The 13,821-nt window shown below is 45.5% G+C and overlaps 1 protein-coding gene across 14 annotated transcripts in view; it reads right to left on the bottom strand.

Moving 5' to 3' along the window:
* APBB2 (amyloid beta precursor protein binding family B member 2) overlaps window positions 1-13,821 on the bottom strand; it is a 433,025-nt gene that overhangs the window by 85,147 nt on the left and 334,057 nt on the right. For 7 of the 14 annotated variants that reach the window (XM_080661214.1, XM_080661219.1, XM_080661215.1 and 4 more), the window contains 6 exons: window positions 13,617-13,731; window positions 12,123-12,210; window positions 11,069-11,152; window positions 9,123-9,238; window positions 7,394-7,573; window positions 221-3,933 (listed from right to left, as the gene is read on the bottom strand). In XM_080661214.1, the coding sequence (XP_080517340.1) occupies window positions 3,766-3,933; window positions 7,394-7,573; window positions 9,123-9,238; window positions 11,069-11,152; window positions 12,123-12,210; window positions 13,617-13,731 (751 nt within the window). In that variant the 3' untranslated portion in view covers window positions 221-3,765. Of the gene's footprint in view, window positions 1-220; window positions 3,934-7,393; window positions 7,586-9,122; window positions 9,239-11,068; window positions 11,153-12,122; window positions 12,211-13,616; window positions 13,732-13,821 lie in introns of those variants that run through there. The other 7 variants (XM_080661207.1, XM_080661217.1, XM_080661213.1 and 4 more) reach the window with 2 other exon arrangements.

Below are 13,821 nucleotides of genomic sequence, written 5' to 3'. Positions count from 1 at the left end.
GGATCAAGCCCACAACCAGGGGCATATGCCTTGACCAGGAATCTAACCGTGACCTCCTGGTTCATAGGTCAATGCTTAACCTCTGAGCTATGCCAGCTGGGCTGAAATGATTTTTAATTTGAGGTAAGAATAATCTGAAAATAAGATGACTAGCGTGGAGAACTTATATTTGTATTTCTGCATATATGTGACTGACATGCCAGATAAATGAGCCAAAAACTTTATGCAGCTAAGTTTATTCTCACAACAGATTACATTTAAATGTGTAAAAGTAGTCAACAGTAAATGGGCAAGAAAGCAAAACCGAATGTTCTTTCAGGATAAACAAGCTGCTTTGGGTGGCAGGGAGAGCTCTCGATGAAGTGTGAGCAGTACGTTCCCCTGAAGCTGAAATACACTTCATGTTGCTGGCTATGTAACAACCCGTTAGCTGTGGAGTAGGGTAAGTCAGTCTGGCAAACCAGAGAGCGAGTGGTTTCACTAAATTGTGCTAATACCAGGGGAATGTTTTCCGAGTTGTGTGTGCAATCTTGAACGTGTTGCAATGCTTACAAAAGTGAGTATGTCAAATGAGGAAAGGAGGAAAGCTTTAGGGCTCCTAGTAAAGGACCTTCCGTAGAATCACCTTACCAATGTCGATCATAAAGTAAATTTTTAAAAAAGTAGCAGTGCCAGCAGGTTATCACCAACGTATTTTAATGGAAATGAGAATAATGTCCCTTCATGCAGTAAGACACAAACAAAAAACAATGGTTCTAATGAGCTCTGGGTGGAAACAAAGGCGTGTGGACATGTGTCTCTTTGGGAGGAGATCACACATGTTGTGATATAAAAGTGCAGCACTGAGCAGTGCTTTAGTTTGCAAAGTAAAAACTTGAGCCCTAGGCATGTTGGCCATTCCCCTTGATGCCGCCCACGAGCACATATATGAGGTGGCAAGTCTGTGTCTGTAGCTGCTTTTAAAAAATAAAATGAACTTTAAGCATTTTGCCTTTTCATCTACATATTCCAATAAAAATGTGACTACAAATCATTACAAAACCACCTTTTAGGCAACAAATAGTTCACTGAGATTACATAGACCTGGATACATTGTGAGATAATATCCAGTAAAGATAATACGTTAACACAATAATGCAGTATATTTCAGTAAAAATAGAATAAATAAAAATATTTTAAGCTGTATTTAACAGGTTAATTAGAAAAATGAGAAGACATACAAGGCATAGTGATCATGGCTGCCTGTTTACCGAAGGACAGACATAAAGAATGCATAGATAACAGAGTGTTGCTACAACATCATGTCAAACACTGGTGTCCCTGCACAGAAAAACACACACACTTTCATATATACTTTTTGGCCATGGCAGAAAGTGTCTGAACATACTGTTTAACATAATTAACTTCACAAAATTAACCACATTTAGTATGCAAAGCTACCTTCAAAACAAAGTATCTGCAGTAAGGTTTTCAATATGTAAAGGCTATCATTCATTTTAATGTATCCTATAATTGCATATATAAATCAGTTTGCTACTTAAAGCTAGCTCAGTATGCCTGATCCTGTAAATAAACAAACATATGCCTTAAAAAAATGAACACAGGGTTCTGGTAGAGATCTCCAATATAAAAGTGGATTCGTTGTTCAGAAGTTAGAAGTTTATCATACTAAAACGTTTCGTTGTGCAAATCAAGATGAAAGAGGATCATGATTGAATTTGAAAGCTTCCAAAGGGCACAGTATGGATTTTCTTAATGCAATAATTTCTGAAAATGGTATTGGTTACTTCAGATAGAAGCATATAGGCTGGTGAGAAGTATAATTCATTTCTAGAGGGGCATCTTTTTTGTCCTAACATGAAGGTGCCAGCCACAATTTCAGAATTCTGAGCGGGAACAGAGGCACTCCTCATTCCACGTTCTCTGGTGGCTAAGCTGTGTGGATTAGGACTATCTCCACCGCCCGTAACATCATCTCTGGGAAATGGCCTGGGATTCTGTCCTCTCCAACACACCAGAGGCACCCTGCGGGACAGCCCTGGACTGAGAAGGCAAGGGTTTTATAACTCATACCAGTGAGAGGAATTCCGCCACATTTCCTACTTCTACAGGGAATGCTACGATTTCCTGACCATATTGGGTCTGCCCAGAGTCAGTGTGTAAAGATGCCCTGGCTAGTGAGGAAGCAGCATAGCCTACAAATGGGAGGGGAAGCCTGGGTCCTAGTCCTGGTTTTCTCACCAACTTTGGTCAGACCTCAGGCTTGGAGACTGAGCGTCTCGGTACTTCATGTTTTTATTTCTCAGATGTGTTTAGTACCTTCTCTACCTTATAAGGCTCAAGTGTGATAAGGATGTGGAAACCATATGACAAGCACATAGCAGGGGATATACAGAAAGCAGTTACTTTTATCACTGGATGTTGTAAAATGTTAATTTTGACATTGGAAAGTAAGACGAATGTTTGGATTGATCTTAGCAAATTCCTTTTAAAGCAATGTTAACAAGGATCTAAATCTGTGACTTACAACTAAGTTTCATACCTATAGAGAGAGGAGGAGAAAAGCGTTACTTTTGGGAAACTTGTTAGATAGTACTTTGTCCTTATGTAGATTTTGCTCTGATATGAAATTTTTAAATCTTGAAAATATAAAGGAAAATAGATAAATTAAAAAATATAGCTAGTGGAGTCTAACAAATTCGGGTAGTAAAGGCATAAATCCAAGAAAGGTTCAACTTAATGTAATTTGTTGCCATGGAAAATACATGATGGACAGACAGCTTTCTGGGCAAAAAGCATTAGGGTAAGACTGAGCCAGATGCGGAATCCTAGCAGACGTTACTCAGGAGGTGGCTAACAAAATAACGTGTGGTAACAATATAAAAAATGGCATTTCCTCAATTCCAAATTGCATATTGGCTAATTAGCAAACTAAGGACAAAAGGCTTACGAGGAATACTTCATTTTAATGTTGTTTATGCAGAGAATGGCCATAGTGAACTATAATTCTCTAGCTGCATTGTACAATATAAGGCAGAAGTTTGAATATGTCCCACCCAAAATGCACTATGATTTTGTTACCTCTTTCTTTTTCTTAATCGGTTTGAAAACCATCTGAAAAGAAAGGCTATTTTTGTTCGATTTTAATTTCTGACATTTGGTTTGTTTTCAATTGTGAAGTTTCATTTTTTTCCCCCAACACCCCACAATCAGCTGCAGACATGAAACGGTGTCCACGTGTCGAGCTCGACAACGAAAAGGTCCAATTTTACGAATTTAACTAAAAATCATCCTATTTTTACAGCATCTCAGTGGTGTCTGGGATACAGTGTCTTCTCCAAAGTTGAACAAAGGACAAAGAGCTGTAGGACTGCAACGTTGCTCAGGACAGATCCTGTCACGAAGACCGCAATCCAGGCGTCCTTCACTCCAAGGACTCGGCATCAGTTTGCGAGGAGGGAGGGTGTGGCCACATTCTTCCCTGTGTGTGTGTGAAGTTAATCATGTTCATGATATTTACAATAAGAAAAAGACCTTCCACGGCTCATGATGTAACTTACAGCAAAAAAATTAGTCATGCTTCTTTTCATATCACATGATGGTGGCAAGACGAGAGAACATGCTTGTCTAACACTGTTCGGTGAAGGGTAAATTTTCTGAAGACAAAGCATCAGCAACTGAACGGAAGGCCGGATACAGTCCATGTTCTTTAGTGTAGCTATTCGATCTTCAGGGAAAGATGACGGGATCCTTTCGCATCCGCAGCTACGGCGTTTCCGTGACAGGGCGTTTCTGTTTCAAAGTGTCAATGAGGGACAAGACCCCACGTTTCACATTGGTTGTGACCCGTCTGGTCACCGAGTCTGCTGGCGGAGGAGGTGGCCGGACTTTCTGTGAGGGCGGCCTGGCTACCAAGCACTTCTGGTATCGCAACTGAAACAAAACATGGTTGATGGTCGTTAATAACGTATCATCCCTTCTTGTTGAATGTGATTTTAATTAATCACCAATACATTACTCCCCAAAGTTAATGACCTAGCTCCTAAACATGAATCCAAGAATCCAGTAACTTTTTCTTTAAGTGGAGTGTTTTAAATTTTCTTAAAAGATCCTGAGGCTTGACAAAGATGCTTTGGCTTTTGCCATCTTTCTCTTCCATCCAGCTCCTCCCTCTGCTTGTCCTCTATATTGATAGGCTGCAATTCACACACCTCAGAGTCGAAGAGCAAGTCTAGGATTTACAAGTCTAAACCTTAATGGATTAGTTAAAAGAATCCATTATCCTGGCACCACGAACAGTTTCTTATCCTTCAGAAAGAAATATAACAACACAATCCATCTGCTTTTGTATTATACAAAGTAAGTAATTCTTAAAAATTAGGTTAAAATTTATCCATTTTTTTCCCTAACCCAAGCACTTGAAAATAAATCCATGGCTGGTTTTTAAAAACCTACTTAAACATTAATAATTCCCTGAGTACAGTGTGAAACAGGCTGATGCTCCTCCCCCTCCCCCCCCAGAAGTATAAACTATTTGTAGTAAGACTCTGGGTCAGTGTCTGCACAGTCCACAGGCCTCAAAACTAGCCCCTTCCAACCCAAACGCACGAGAAACAAGTCACTGCGTGTCTCCTCTGTGTAAGGTACCCGCCAGGTCTGCACCACAACCCAGACCACACACTCTTAGAACTTGGGGTTGTTAACGGGCAGCTGTGGCACATGGTACACTGGACCGGGAGTTCCTAATGCAAATTAGGCAGTTCCAGCTCGAGTCAAAACTGCCCCTATCCCTCTCCGCCTTATTCTAAATTTCACCAAAATATTTTCAGCTGGACTCTACCACACAGCTGCAAAATTTGCCTAACAATTAAGTAGATTCAAAAGAATGTGTTCGTGTCACAGACATCTCAGATGGTACAGATTCATGCATAGATATTTCAGACGGAGAAGCATACAAATGTGATTCAGGACGCTGGCTTCGGCATATAAGGTTTGATTTTATCAGCGGGCCTTATACAGGACTGGCTGAGCCTCTTCAGCGGCTGCCCTAATGCCATTAAAGGAGCAAGCAAATGAGTAAAAAATTGCTTCTAAGACATAAAATGGGCCTGGGAATCAGAAAACAAACTGTAACCAGTGATAAAGCTAATTATTTAATTGCCATTGCCATTGAAATGTATAATTAAGGCTGAAAGCTATTCATTTTATGACTAAAACCATCTGTTACGATCATTTTCAATTTCATGACATACCTAAACAGTCACCCTCCATTTTTGCTTGGCTGAACTCTCCATCTTCTCTCTTCTTCACATAGTCCCTGCATCCCCTCTCGGTCTCCCACACCCTGTCAGGAGGTTCATCTCGACTCTTCCCGCACCCGTTTCCCTCACCTGGCCCTGCTCCTTTATATGCATAATCCTGGCTCCACAGAACCAGGGGGACTTGTACCCCTGATCAAGGACTGTGGTAAGAAGGAAGCCAGCTCTTCCCTTCCCTTCCCCATCCGCCCCTCTCCATTTCAAAGGGGTCTTTTATGATAAAAGTCAATCAGCTCTTTTCTTGTTCCCCACCTCTGTTATCTGCCATCCACCGCATTTCTTCCCTCTCATGCTTAACCTAGCAACATGCTGTATGGAAAACTACTGAACTCCCTCAATTTCTCTAAACCCCACTTACTCTTGGATTCTTGGCATCTTCTGGCCAGTCTCAAAGTCCCTCTAACCCAGCAATTTTCACCCAGTGTCCCACAAGGACTTTAAAAACATGCAATACCTGACTATTTAGTCAGGGGCACTAACCTCTTTTCCCTTAGAGCAGTGGTCGGCAAACTCATTAGTCAACAGTGCGGCAAACCGCAACTCGCAGTTTGCCGACCACTGCCTTAGAGTGTCAAAAAAAAAAAAAAAGAAAAAAAGAAAAAAAGACAATAGTCAACACAATAATAGCCATCTGGTGGGAATGAATCAAAATTATACCTATTTTTTTTTTTTTGTCAGATGGCCAAAAAATATATTTTTTGGTGTGCCACAGAATTTTAGTTATTGGGTTGTGTGCCATGAGATGAAAAAGGTTGAAAATCGCTGCTCCAACCCAATTAGCAGGATAAGTCCCTCCCCAGGCTCTTAATCTACCATCAAGACCTTGCCCCAACCACATATCTATATGACTCCATTCCAGTCAGCTTTACTGGTTCATTTCCCTCAATTCCATAATGCAAGGATGCTTTCTTAGTCCTACTTGAATTTTTCCCAGAGTCTATCCTATAAGTGGTGGATTGAACTAGATGAAGCCCAGGTACTTCAAATTCAGAATCTCCTTTGCACCCCCTCCCTGCCCCACAACCCCCCGCCATGCGACTCTCCACAACATCTGCCAGGTCACCTGCTCCTGGTTTCCATGCTCTGCAGCACACATCTGGACCAGTAACTGGCTTCCTGGTTGACGTCCCCACCCCAGACTCCTCCTCCCAACCGTCTTCCACTTCGTTTTCTTTTCTTGTGCTCGAGTACACTTTAAAAACCTACTATGGTCAATCCACTCTCCTGCTTAACAATCTTTGCTGAAGATAGACACTTTGGCACAGCATTATGGGCACTTCACGATACAGACCCTGCGTCCTTCCATTTGGCTCCACCGCCCCAACCTGCTGTTGCTAGGATACACCACGCTTCAGGTTTTGATGCCCACATTCACACAATCCGTTTTTACTAGAACTTTCTCAGTGCCAGCATCACTGGTGCTCAAAGTATTTTGAATGACAAAGTATTTTTGTTTGTATGAAATCATACAAGATGCGAAGAGCATTGGGCTTTGGTACCCAGAGCAGGTGGGACTGAACGCAGACTCTCGTCAACTCTGTGCCCAGGGCCCCCTTCCTTCCTCCGAGCCTGTCTTCTCATAAATAAAACAACTAACAACTGCCTAACAGGCTTGTTGTAAGGATTGAGTTCACAGACACTAAGTAAATAAAATATGTAAGAACAGTGCACATAAACCAACTCTCTGAAATAAAAATCACTCAATCCACTAAATTTTAAGTACAGAGTCGGTTCAAAACAGTACCAACTCATACATGACCAACATTTCCTGATCACTTCCTGAAATTAATAAGAGACTAAGAACTGAGACTCCTTAGACTCGTGGTTTCAAAGATTGTCCTTTCCAACATTCCCGGAATCTCAATGGAATTTGGCTCCATCCGGGGTGACCTGGACATGGCAAACTGTTTCTCACAATTGATTCTGTCCCCAGGAATGAGAGTGTTATGCAGTGAAGCATTACTTTTGAGATTAGACTATTCTCCTTTTAAATGAGCGACTCTGCTTCAATCTACGGCACAGAAAACATAAGCAGGGGCGTGCAGTCGAACCAGTCCCCGCAGCGGATTACTCACCATGCAGGCGGCCTGCACCGCCTCGGACACGTTAGCGGCGTTAGGTTCACACCAGAAAACGTGGCACTCAAAGCGCTGGTTCCCAGTGTCCATGATGAAGGCAAATGTATGGACATCCTTCCCGACGCCCATGAAGGACAGAAACCGCACGCGACACTCCACTAAGGTTTCCTCTTCATTCTGCAAGACACACTGCTCAGCAGCCCACTCTCGGGGAGCCAGGCAACAGTCACAATCACATTCAGACCCTAAACCAGAGATTCAAGCTTGGAGTGGCCACCTCTAGGATTCAAAATATACAGTCAGACTGAGTCTAGGAAGCACGTGTCCCCACGGCTGAAAAGGCATCGCTGCTGAGGGTGTCTCATCCTGGCATTTAATTTCGCTCTGAACTACACACAACCGAGGTGTGTGTTGCGCTCCCTGTGCACGTGCTCCAAGCTCGGGGGCTCCCTGAGCATGGGGCGATGTCATGCTTACTTCTTACATGTTCCCCACATAGGCCACCCAGGGGCTCGAAGCCCATCTGCCCAAGTGAGCCCACTGGAAAGCCCGCGGCCCCCAGAGAGAAGGAACCGTGGGATCTGTCTCCATCCAGGTCGTCTTCCCAAGCTAAACGCACGCTGAGCCATATTCTACCTAAAACCGCGTAAAACAGAAAGTCTCCAAATCGTTTTTTCTCTTTCACACACTTGTATCCCTATGATGCAGTGTGAAGGACGGTTCGGAATGCATCCTTACGAATACCACGCCCTTTGCAGCAGCAACCACATGCAAGTTGAAATTAGTGAACACAACCAGCACGGAGACTTGTGGGCCGTTAGCACCTTGACTTATTAAGCATTCACGCAGGTGCTGTTGCTGTTGGATTAACAGGCCAACTGGCTAGTCTGGGAGGCCTGGGAGTTTTCTGGGGAGAAATCATGTTCAAGTGGAAATCTGGGTGAGGCAAAGGCGTGGAACACAGGAGCAGGAAAGGGCGAGACCCATTTGGAGACCGAGGAGAACCCAGTGCCGCCGCCGGAGAGAGGCAGGGTCAGTGAGCGTCTTCCTCTCCCTTAGAAGGTGAAGTGGGCCTGAAGGTGACCTGCTGGAGGACAGAGGAGCCGCCGAGGATGCGCAGTCTTTCCATGATGGTGTTTCACGAAGGCAGGGAGGTGGGAGAGTCTGGAGCCAGCCTGCCTGTGATCAGTCCTGACCCTGCTTGCTTCCAGCTCTGTGACCTTGGGTAGTTACCCAACCTCTCTGTGCTTCAGTTTCTTCCACCAGGAAGTTGGGATAATGTGAGTGGAGGCGAATGCTGGTCTCACTCAAGATGACCAGTGGCCCCTGCTGCTACCAAACCACAGGGTTTCCCATAACGGAAGCCTCTCCCGCCCCCCAACCCCAGAAAACACAGCCCACCTGCCACCGGAGCCCGAGAGGGACCGGCCAGGAAACCAACCACCAGTGCGATACTGCGATGCTTCCAGTCACCGCCAGCAAATGGCCGCCCGCTCTGGGCAGGTGGGGAAGAAGGAAGCAGGAGCGCCAGGACGGAAGCAAAGGCGTGCAGACACCCAGATGCAAAGGGCAGATTTATTTTAAAATGGAGGCTATTTTAATCATAAGCAAGCACAAGTCCCCAGAGCTCCAGCCCTGGCTAGGTACCTACGTTTCACGGAAGACTGTTATGTCCCAAACCCCAGTGTCACCCAGACAGGTCAAGTGTATGCGGGATCCTTCTTACCTTCTCACTGATGACCGTCACAGTGGCATCGGCCACGCTCATGTTCACGGATGGCCAATCCTCCTGGCTGGACGAGGTCATGAGACTTTCTATGGCATTGTTCAGGGTATCCATTCCTGCATGGATTGAAGGAATCATTGAAAAAGGCCCTATAGCTACATATCACACACAAATGTGGGCCCAAATCACCCAGTAACAGCTGCACCAGGCTGATCTTTTTTTTATAGCCCCAGAAGACATTTCATCTCTCATGTTTGCTTAAAAAAATAAAATGCCAGCTTTTTCAACAGGAAGGGTCATGAGACATCTGAGATGTCGTGTGTGATGTCCTGTCTGATCGGACCACATGCTCCTTTCTCTTTCTCAAGGTTCCCCAGCCCTGACTGTATAAACAGTACTCAAGCAAATGCCACGTTTTTCTAAGCACAGAGCTTTGGGAAAGGGGACCCAACAGAAGCCACCATTTACGTTGTTGCTTCAACAAGGCCAAGCAGGGTGGCACCTTTACCAAAGTTGTAGGAGCTATTCAATGGGGCACTTTTACTGGGTGTTCCCACAGCTGTTTTTTTGGGGGGGGATGGAATAACAACTTTATTGCGATATAATTCACATTAACATACAAGTCGCTCACTCAAAGTGTCATTCAGTCCAGGCCGTGTGGCTCAGTAGTGAGAGCATTGGCTGGTGCATCAAAGGATCGCAGGAGGGGTGCATGCAGGAGGCAAACAGTCAATGTGTCTCTCTCACATAGAAGTTTCTCTCTCTCCTCTCTCCCCAACTCTTTCCACTCTCTCTAAAAATCAATGGAAAAATATCCTTGGGTGAGGATTAAAAAAAATAAAACATCCACAGGTGAGGATTAAAATAATTTTTAATGTATCATTCAATTTTTTTTTTTTTTTGTATATTCAGGGTTGCGCAACCATCACCGCAGCCCACTTTAGAAAATTTTCATCAGCCCACCAAGAAACCCTGTGCCTTTTAGGAGTCACCCTCCATGGCCTCCCAACCCCCTAGCCCTAGGCAATCACTTAATTTCTATCTAGAGATTTGCCTGTTCTGGACATTTCCCACACATGGAACCAGAGTACGTGGGCCTTTGTGACTGGCTTCTCCCACTTTGCACATGTGGTCAAGGTTCATCACGTGGCAGGCAGCGTGTGCCAGCACGCCATCCCTCTTCCTTGCCAAGTAAGATCCCTCTGTCTGGCAGCATCACACCTCATTTATCCACGTGTCAGCTGATGGACATCTGGCTTATTTCTACTTTTTGATTGTTACAATACTGCTGCTGTGAACATTCACGTACACATTTCTGAGAGGACGGATGTTTTCATTTCACTGGGGTATGTGCCTAGGAATTCCTGGGTCAAACGGTGACTCCATGTCTGACGTTTTGAGGATCTGCCAGACCGTTTCCCCAAGCAGCGGCACGATTTTACACCCCCAGCAGCACGAGGGTCCATCCAGGTCAAGGCGGCACCTCCCGCCGCCTCTCAGCTTCCTTTGGCCAAGCAGCGAGGCCCTGCCCCTGAATGTGAGCTGACTGCTGTGTGCACTGCTTGCTGGCCACACCTTGAAGGGAAAGCATGAGGACTCCCCCAGCCCTCCCCACTGGCAACCAGGTGACAAGGACTGAAGCAGGCGCCCGGGCCCCAGAGACAGAGCCCCACTGGAGAGCAGCAAAGCCCTGGATCGTGCTTCTCCGGAATGCTGCGTGACGAGACACAGGTGCCGCTTTATCAACGTCCCTGCGTTCTGGGGACCAAGGGGCTTAGCCTGTCCTCCTCACTCTTTCGATCTGCGTGTTCTTGCTGTGGCAGTGCAAAGGCCAGATTCAAGATAAGGAAAGGGGCCGAAACGGCAGACCCACCCTTATGGGAGGACGGACACGCCCCTGAGCTCCCAAACACCTGCCGGTGGAAAGACAAACATGCTTCACGTACCGACTGGCTTGTCCACAGGTAACATGCCCAAGTACTGCACGTGGAACTTCTGCACCAGCTCAGTCTTTGGTGTCGGAAAATCTACTGCAGGGAACAAAAGCAGCACATCTTTCTCTGTGGTTCCAGCACACACATAAGAACAGCCATCACTGTGTCATCTGGAACGCACTCCCTGTGCCACACTGTCCTCTGTTTTTGGAGGTAAATGAGGCCCTTGTTCTATAAGCTGGGGCTCCGTCAATCAAAATCCCATTCAACTTTCATTTCCCAGGCAGAGACACATTTGAAAGCAGGACCTAGCCCAGCCGGTGTGGCTCAGTGGTTGAGCATCGACCTATGAACCAGGAAGGAGGTCACTGTTTGATTCCTGGTCAGGGCACATGCCCAGGTTATGGGCTCAATCCCCAGTGTGGGGTGTGGGGTGTGCAGGAGACAGCCAATCAATGATTCTCTCTCATCATTGATATTTCTTTCTCTACCTTTCCCTTCCTCTCTGAAATTAAAAAAAAAAAAAAAAAAAGCAGGACCTGGAACCTATGTGTTAAAGTTGTCATTGTCTCTTTGATGTGCACTAAAGAACAGATTTTGATGTCCTATATCAGTGGTTGGCAAACCGCGGCTCGCTCTGTTGACTAATGAGTTTGCCGACCACTGTCCTATATGTTAGGTGTGGTTGACGCCCAGAGAAAATTTAATCACAAAGGGTGCAATCAGGGAAAATAACTAAATAGAACCCCCAAAATATCAACCCACATGTTTTTTAGCTAGCTAGTCCTTACCCAGGCTGTAGATGAGTTAGAAAACCACTAGGGATAATATTTGTTAATCTTGTTCAACAACAAAACTCATCTTGGCCCTTTATGCCTAATCCCATTGACACAAATCAACTCTGAGCCGTGGGGGCCGGGGGACCCGCGGGCCCGCTCAGCATGAGCTGGTGGATGTGAGTGTGGTTTTAAGGAGATGAGAAGCACCAGGGGACTACCCGAGACCCTTCGGTTCCTGAGTAGGATGGAGAGCGCCATCGTGAAGAGAGCAGGTGCCGCCGACCTACCTTGCAAGGGAACGTCGAGATTCACATTGGTTCTTTCCTGTAAGGAACTGCAGGCCAGGGCTTTGGCATTCTTGCGCTCGGCCATAATCTGAAGAAGAGAAATCACAGCTTGGGCTTGTGGTTACAGAGCTCGCCTGCAGCAATTCGAGCCAGTCCGGTACCTGAGCAGACTGTACTTCCAAGTTAACCAGCTGCCTATTCTGAGAACTATGCCAGAATAGGGATACCAGGTGAATAACTATGCCTCACAGTAATAGTCTTCTAATCAGGTGAAATTTATTCTTCCATTCACTCCCATTGTTACTAACAACCCACACAAATATCCCTGGCCTGTGGGGACCTGCTGGCCCACTGTGGTCAGTGGGACAGTGCAGTGGGCATCCCCCATTGCTTCTGGGCGATGACTCTCAGGTACCATTTTCAGGGCTCTGGGGACAAAACACATTAGTCCCCCCTCTATTCCACAGGGATCCATGCCAAGTCCCAGTGCCTGCCTGAAACCGTGGGTAGTACTGAACCCTGTAAATACTTTGTTTTTCCCCTCTACATACATGTCCACGATAAACTAGGCATGGTTAAGAGATTAACAACAACAACAACAACAATAAAATAGAACAACTATAACAATATACGTTGATGGAAGTTATGCAAATGGCTTTGGAGCCATTTAGTAAATAAAATAAGGGTTACTTGAACACAAGCACCGTGATACCGATAGCTGACCTGATAACAGGACGACTAAGTGACTAATGGGCGGGCGGAATACACAGTGTGGATATGCTGGACAAAGGGATGATTCATGTCTTGGGTCAGATGGAGCATGATGGCACGAGATTTCATTACGCTACTCAGAATGATGTGCAAGTTAAAACGTATGAATTGTTTGTTTCTGGAGTTTTCCATTTAATATTTTCAGATTGAGGTTGACCGTGGGTTACTGAAACCGCAGATCATGAAGCCGTGGGTAAGGGGAGAAACTACTGGATATGGGTTTAAATCCCGCCTCCGCCACTTACTAGCTGTGTGACCTTGAGCAAGTCACCTGACCCCTTGTGTCTCTTTTCCTCCATTGTACATGGGGATGATAATATTTAAGTCCCCAATAATAATGTTATGTCAGTTCTAGGATTAAATGTAAGCACTCAGAAATGTTAGCTGCTGTCGTTATTCTCAAACTGTCTAAATCTGTCAGCCGTCTTCCAAATGGTCTCTTTTCCGTTAGGAGAGTCATCACTTTCACCCGTTTATAGTGCTGTGGGTTTGAAGGAAGGAAGGAAGCACCCCCTTCAATGATCCCCAAAGCAACTCACATCTTCATTCCCAGCCCAAGCTTTCACGCCAGGTGGAACAAAAGACACTGCCTCCCCAGAGCGCTGTGTCTGGGCCAGCGGCTCAATGTGCGGTCAACGGGCCACCCTCCCACCCCTACACCCCTCTCCCTGCTCAGCAGTGAGGAAAGAGAGGGATGAGCCCCTGCACCCTGACCCACCTTACCTTGGAACAGATCTCGTGGAGACTTGTGGCGATGGCTTTTGCTGGTGTGTCACATCGAAATACATGACATTTCAAAATTCTTGTATCTTTGTCTCTTGCTACATAAGCAAAATCTCTGTACAAACAAAATTCATCAGGACGTTACAAAAGGAATCTTGACTAACACATTCTGGTGGGGAATGCTAAGCGAGCTACTGGCCCGTGG

This window comes from Plecotus auritus, assembly GCF_963455305.1.
Source record: "Plecotus auritus genome assembly, chromosome: 1".
NCBI classification, from domain to species: Eukaryota; Metazoa; Chordata; class Mammalia; order Chiroptera; family Vespertilionidae; genus Plecotus; species Plecotus auritus.
The sequence above is the reverse complement of the archived record's forward strand: the minus strand, read 5'-3'. Positions and strand labels throughout refer to the sequence as shown.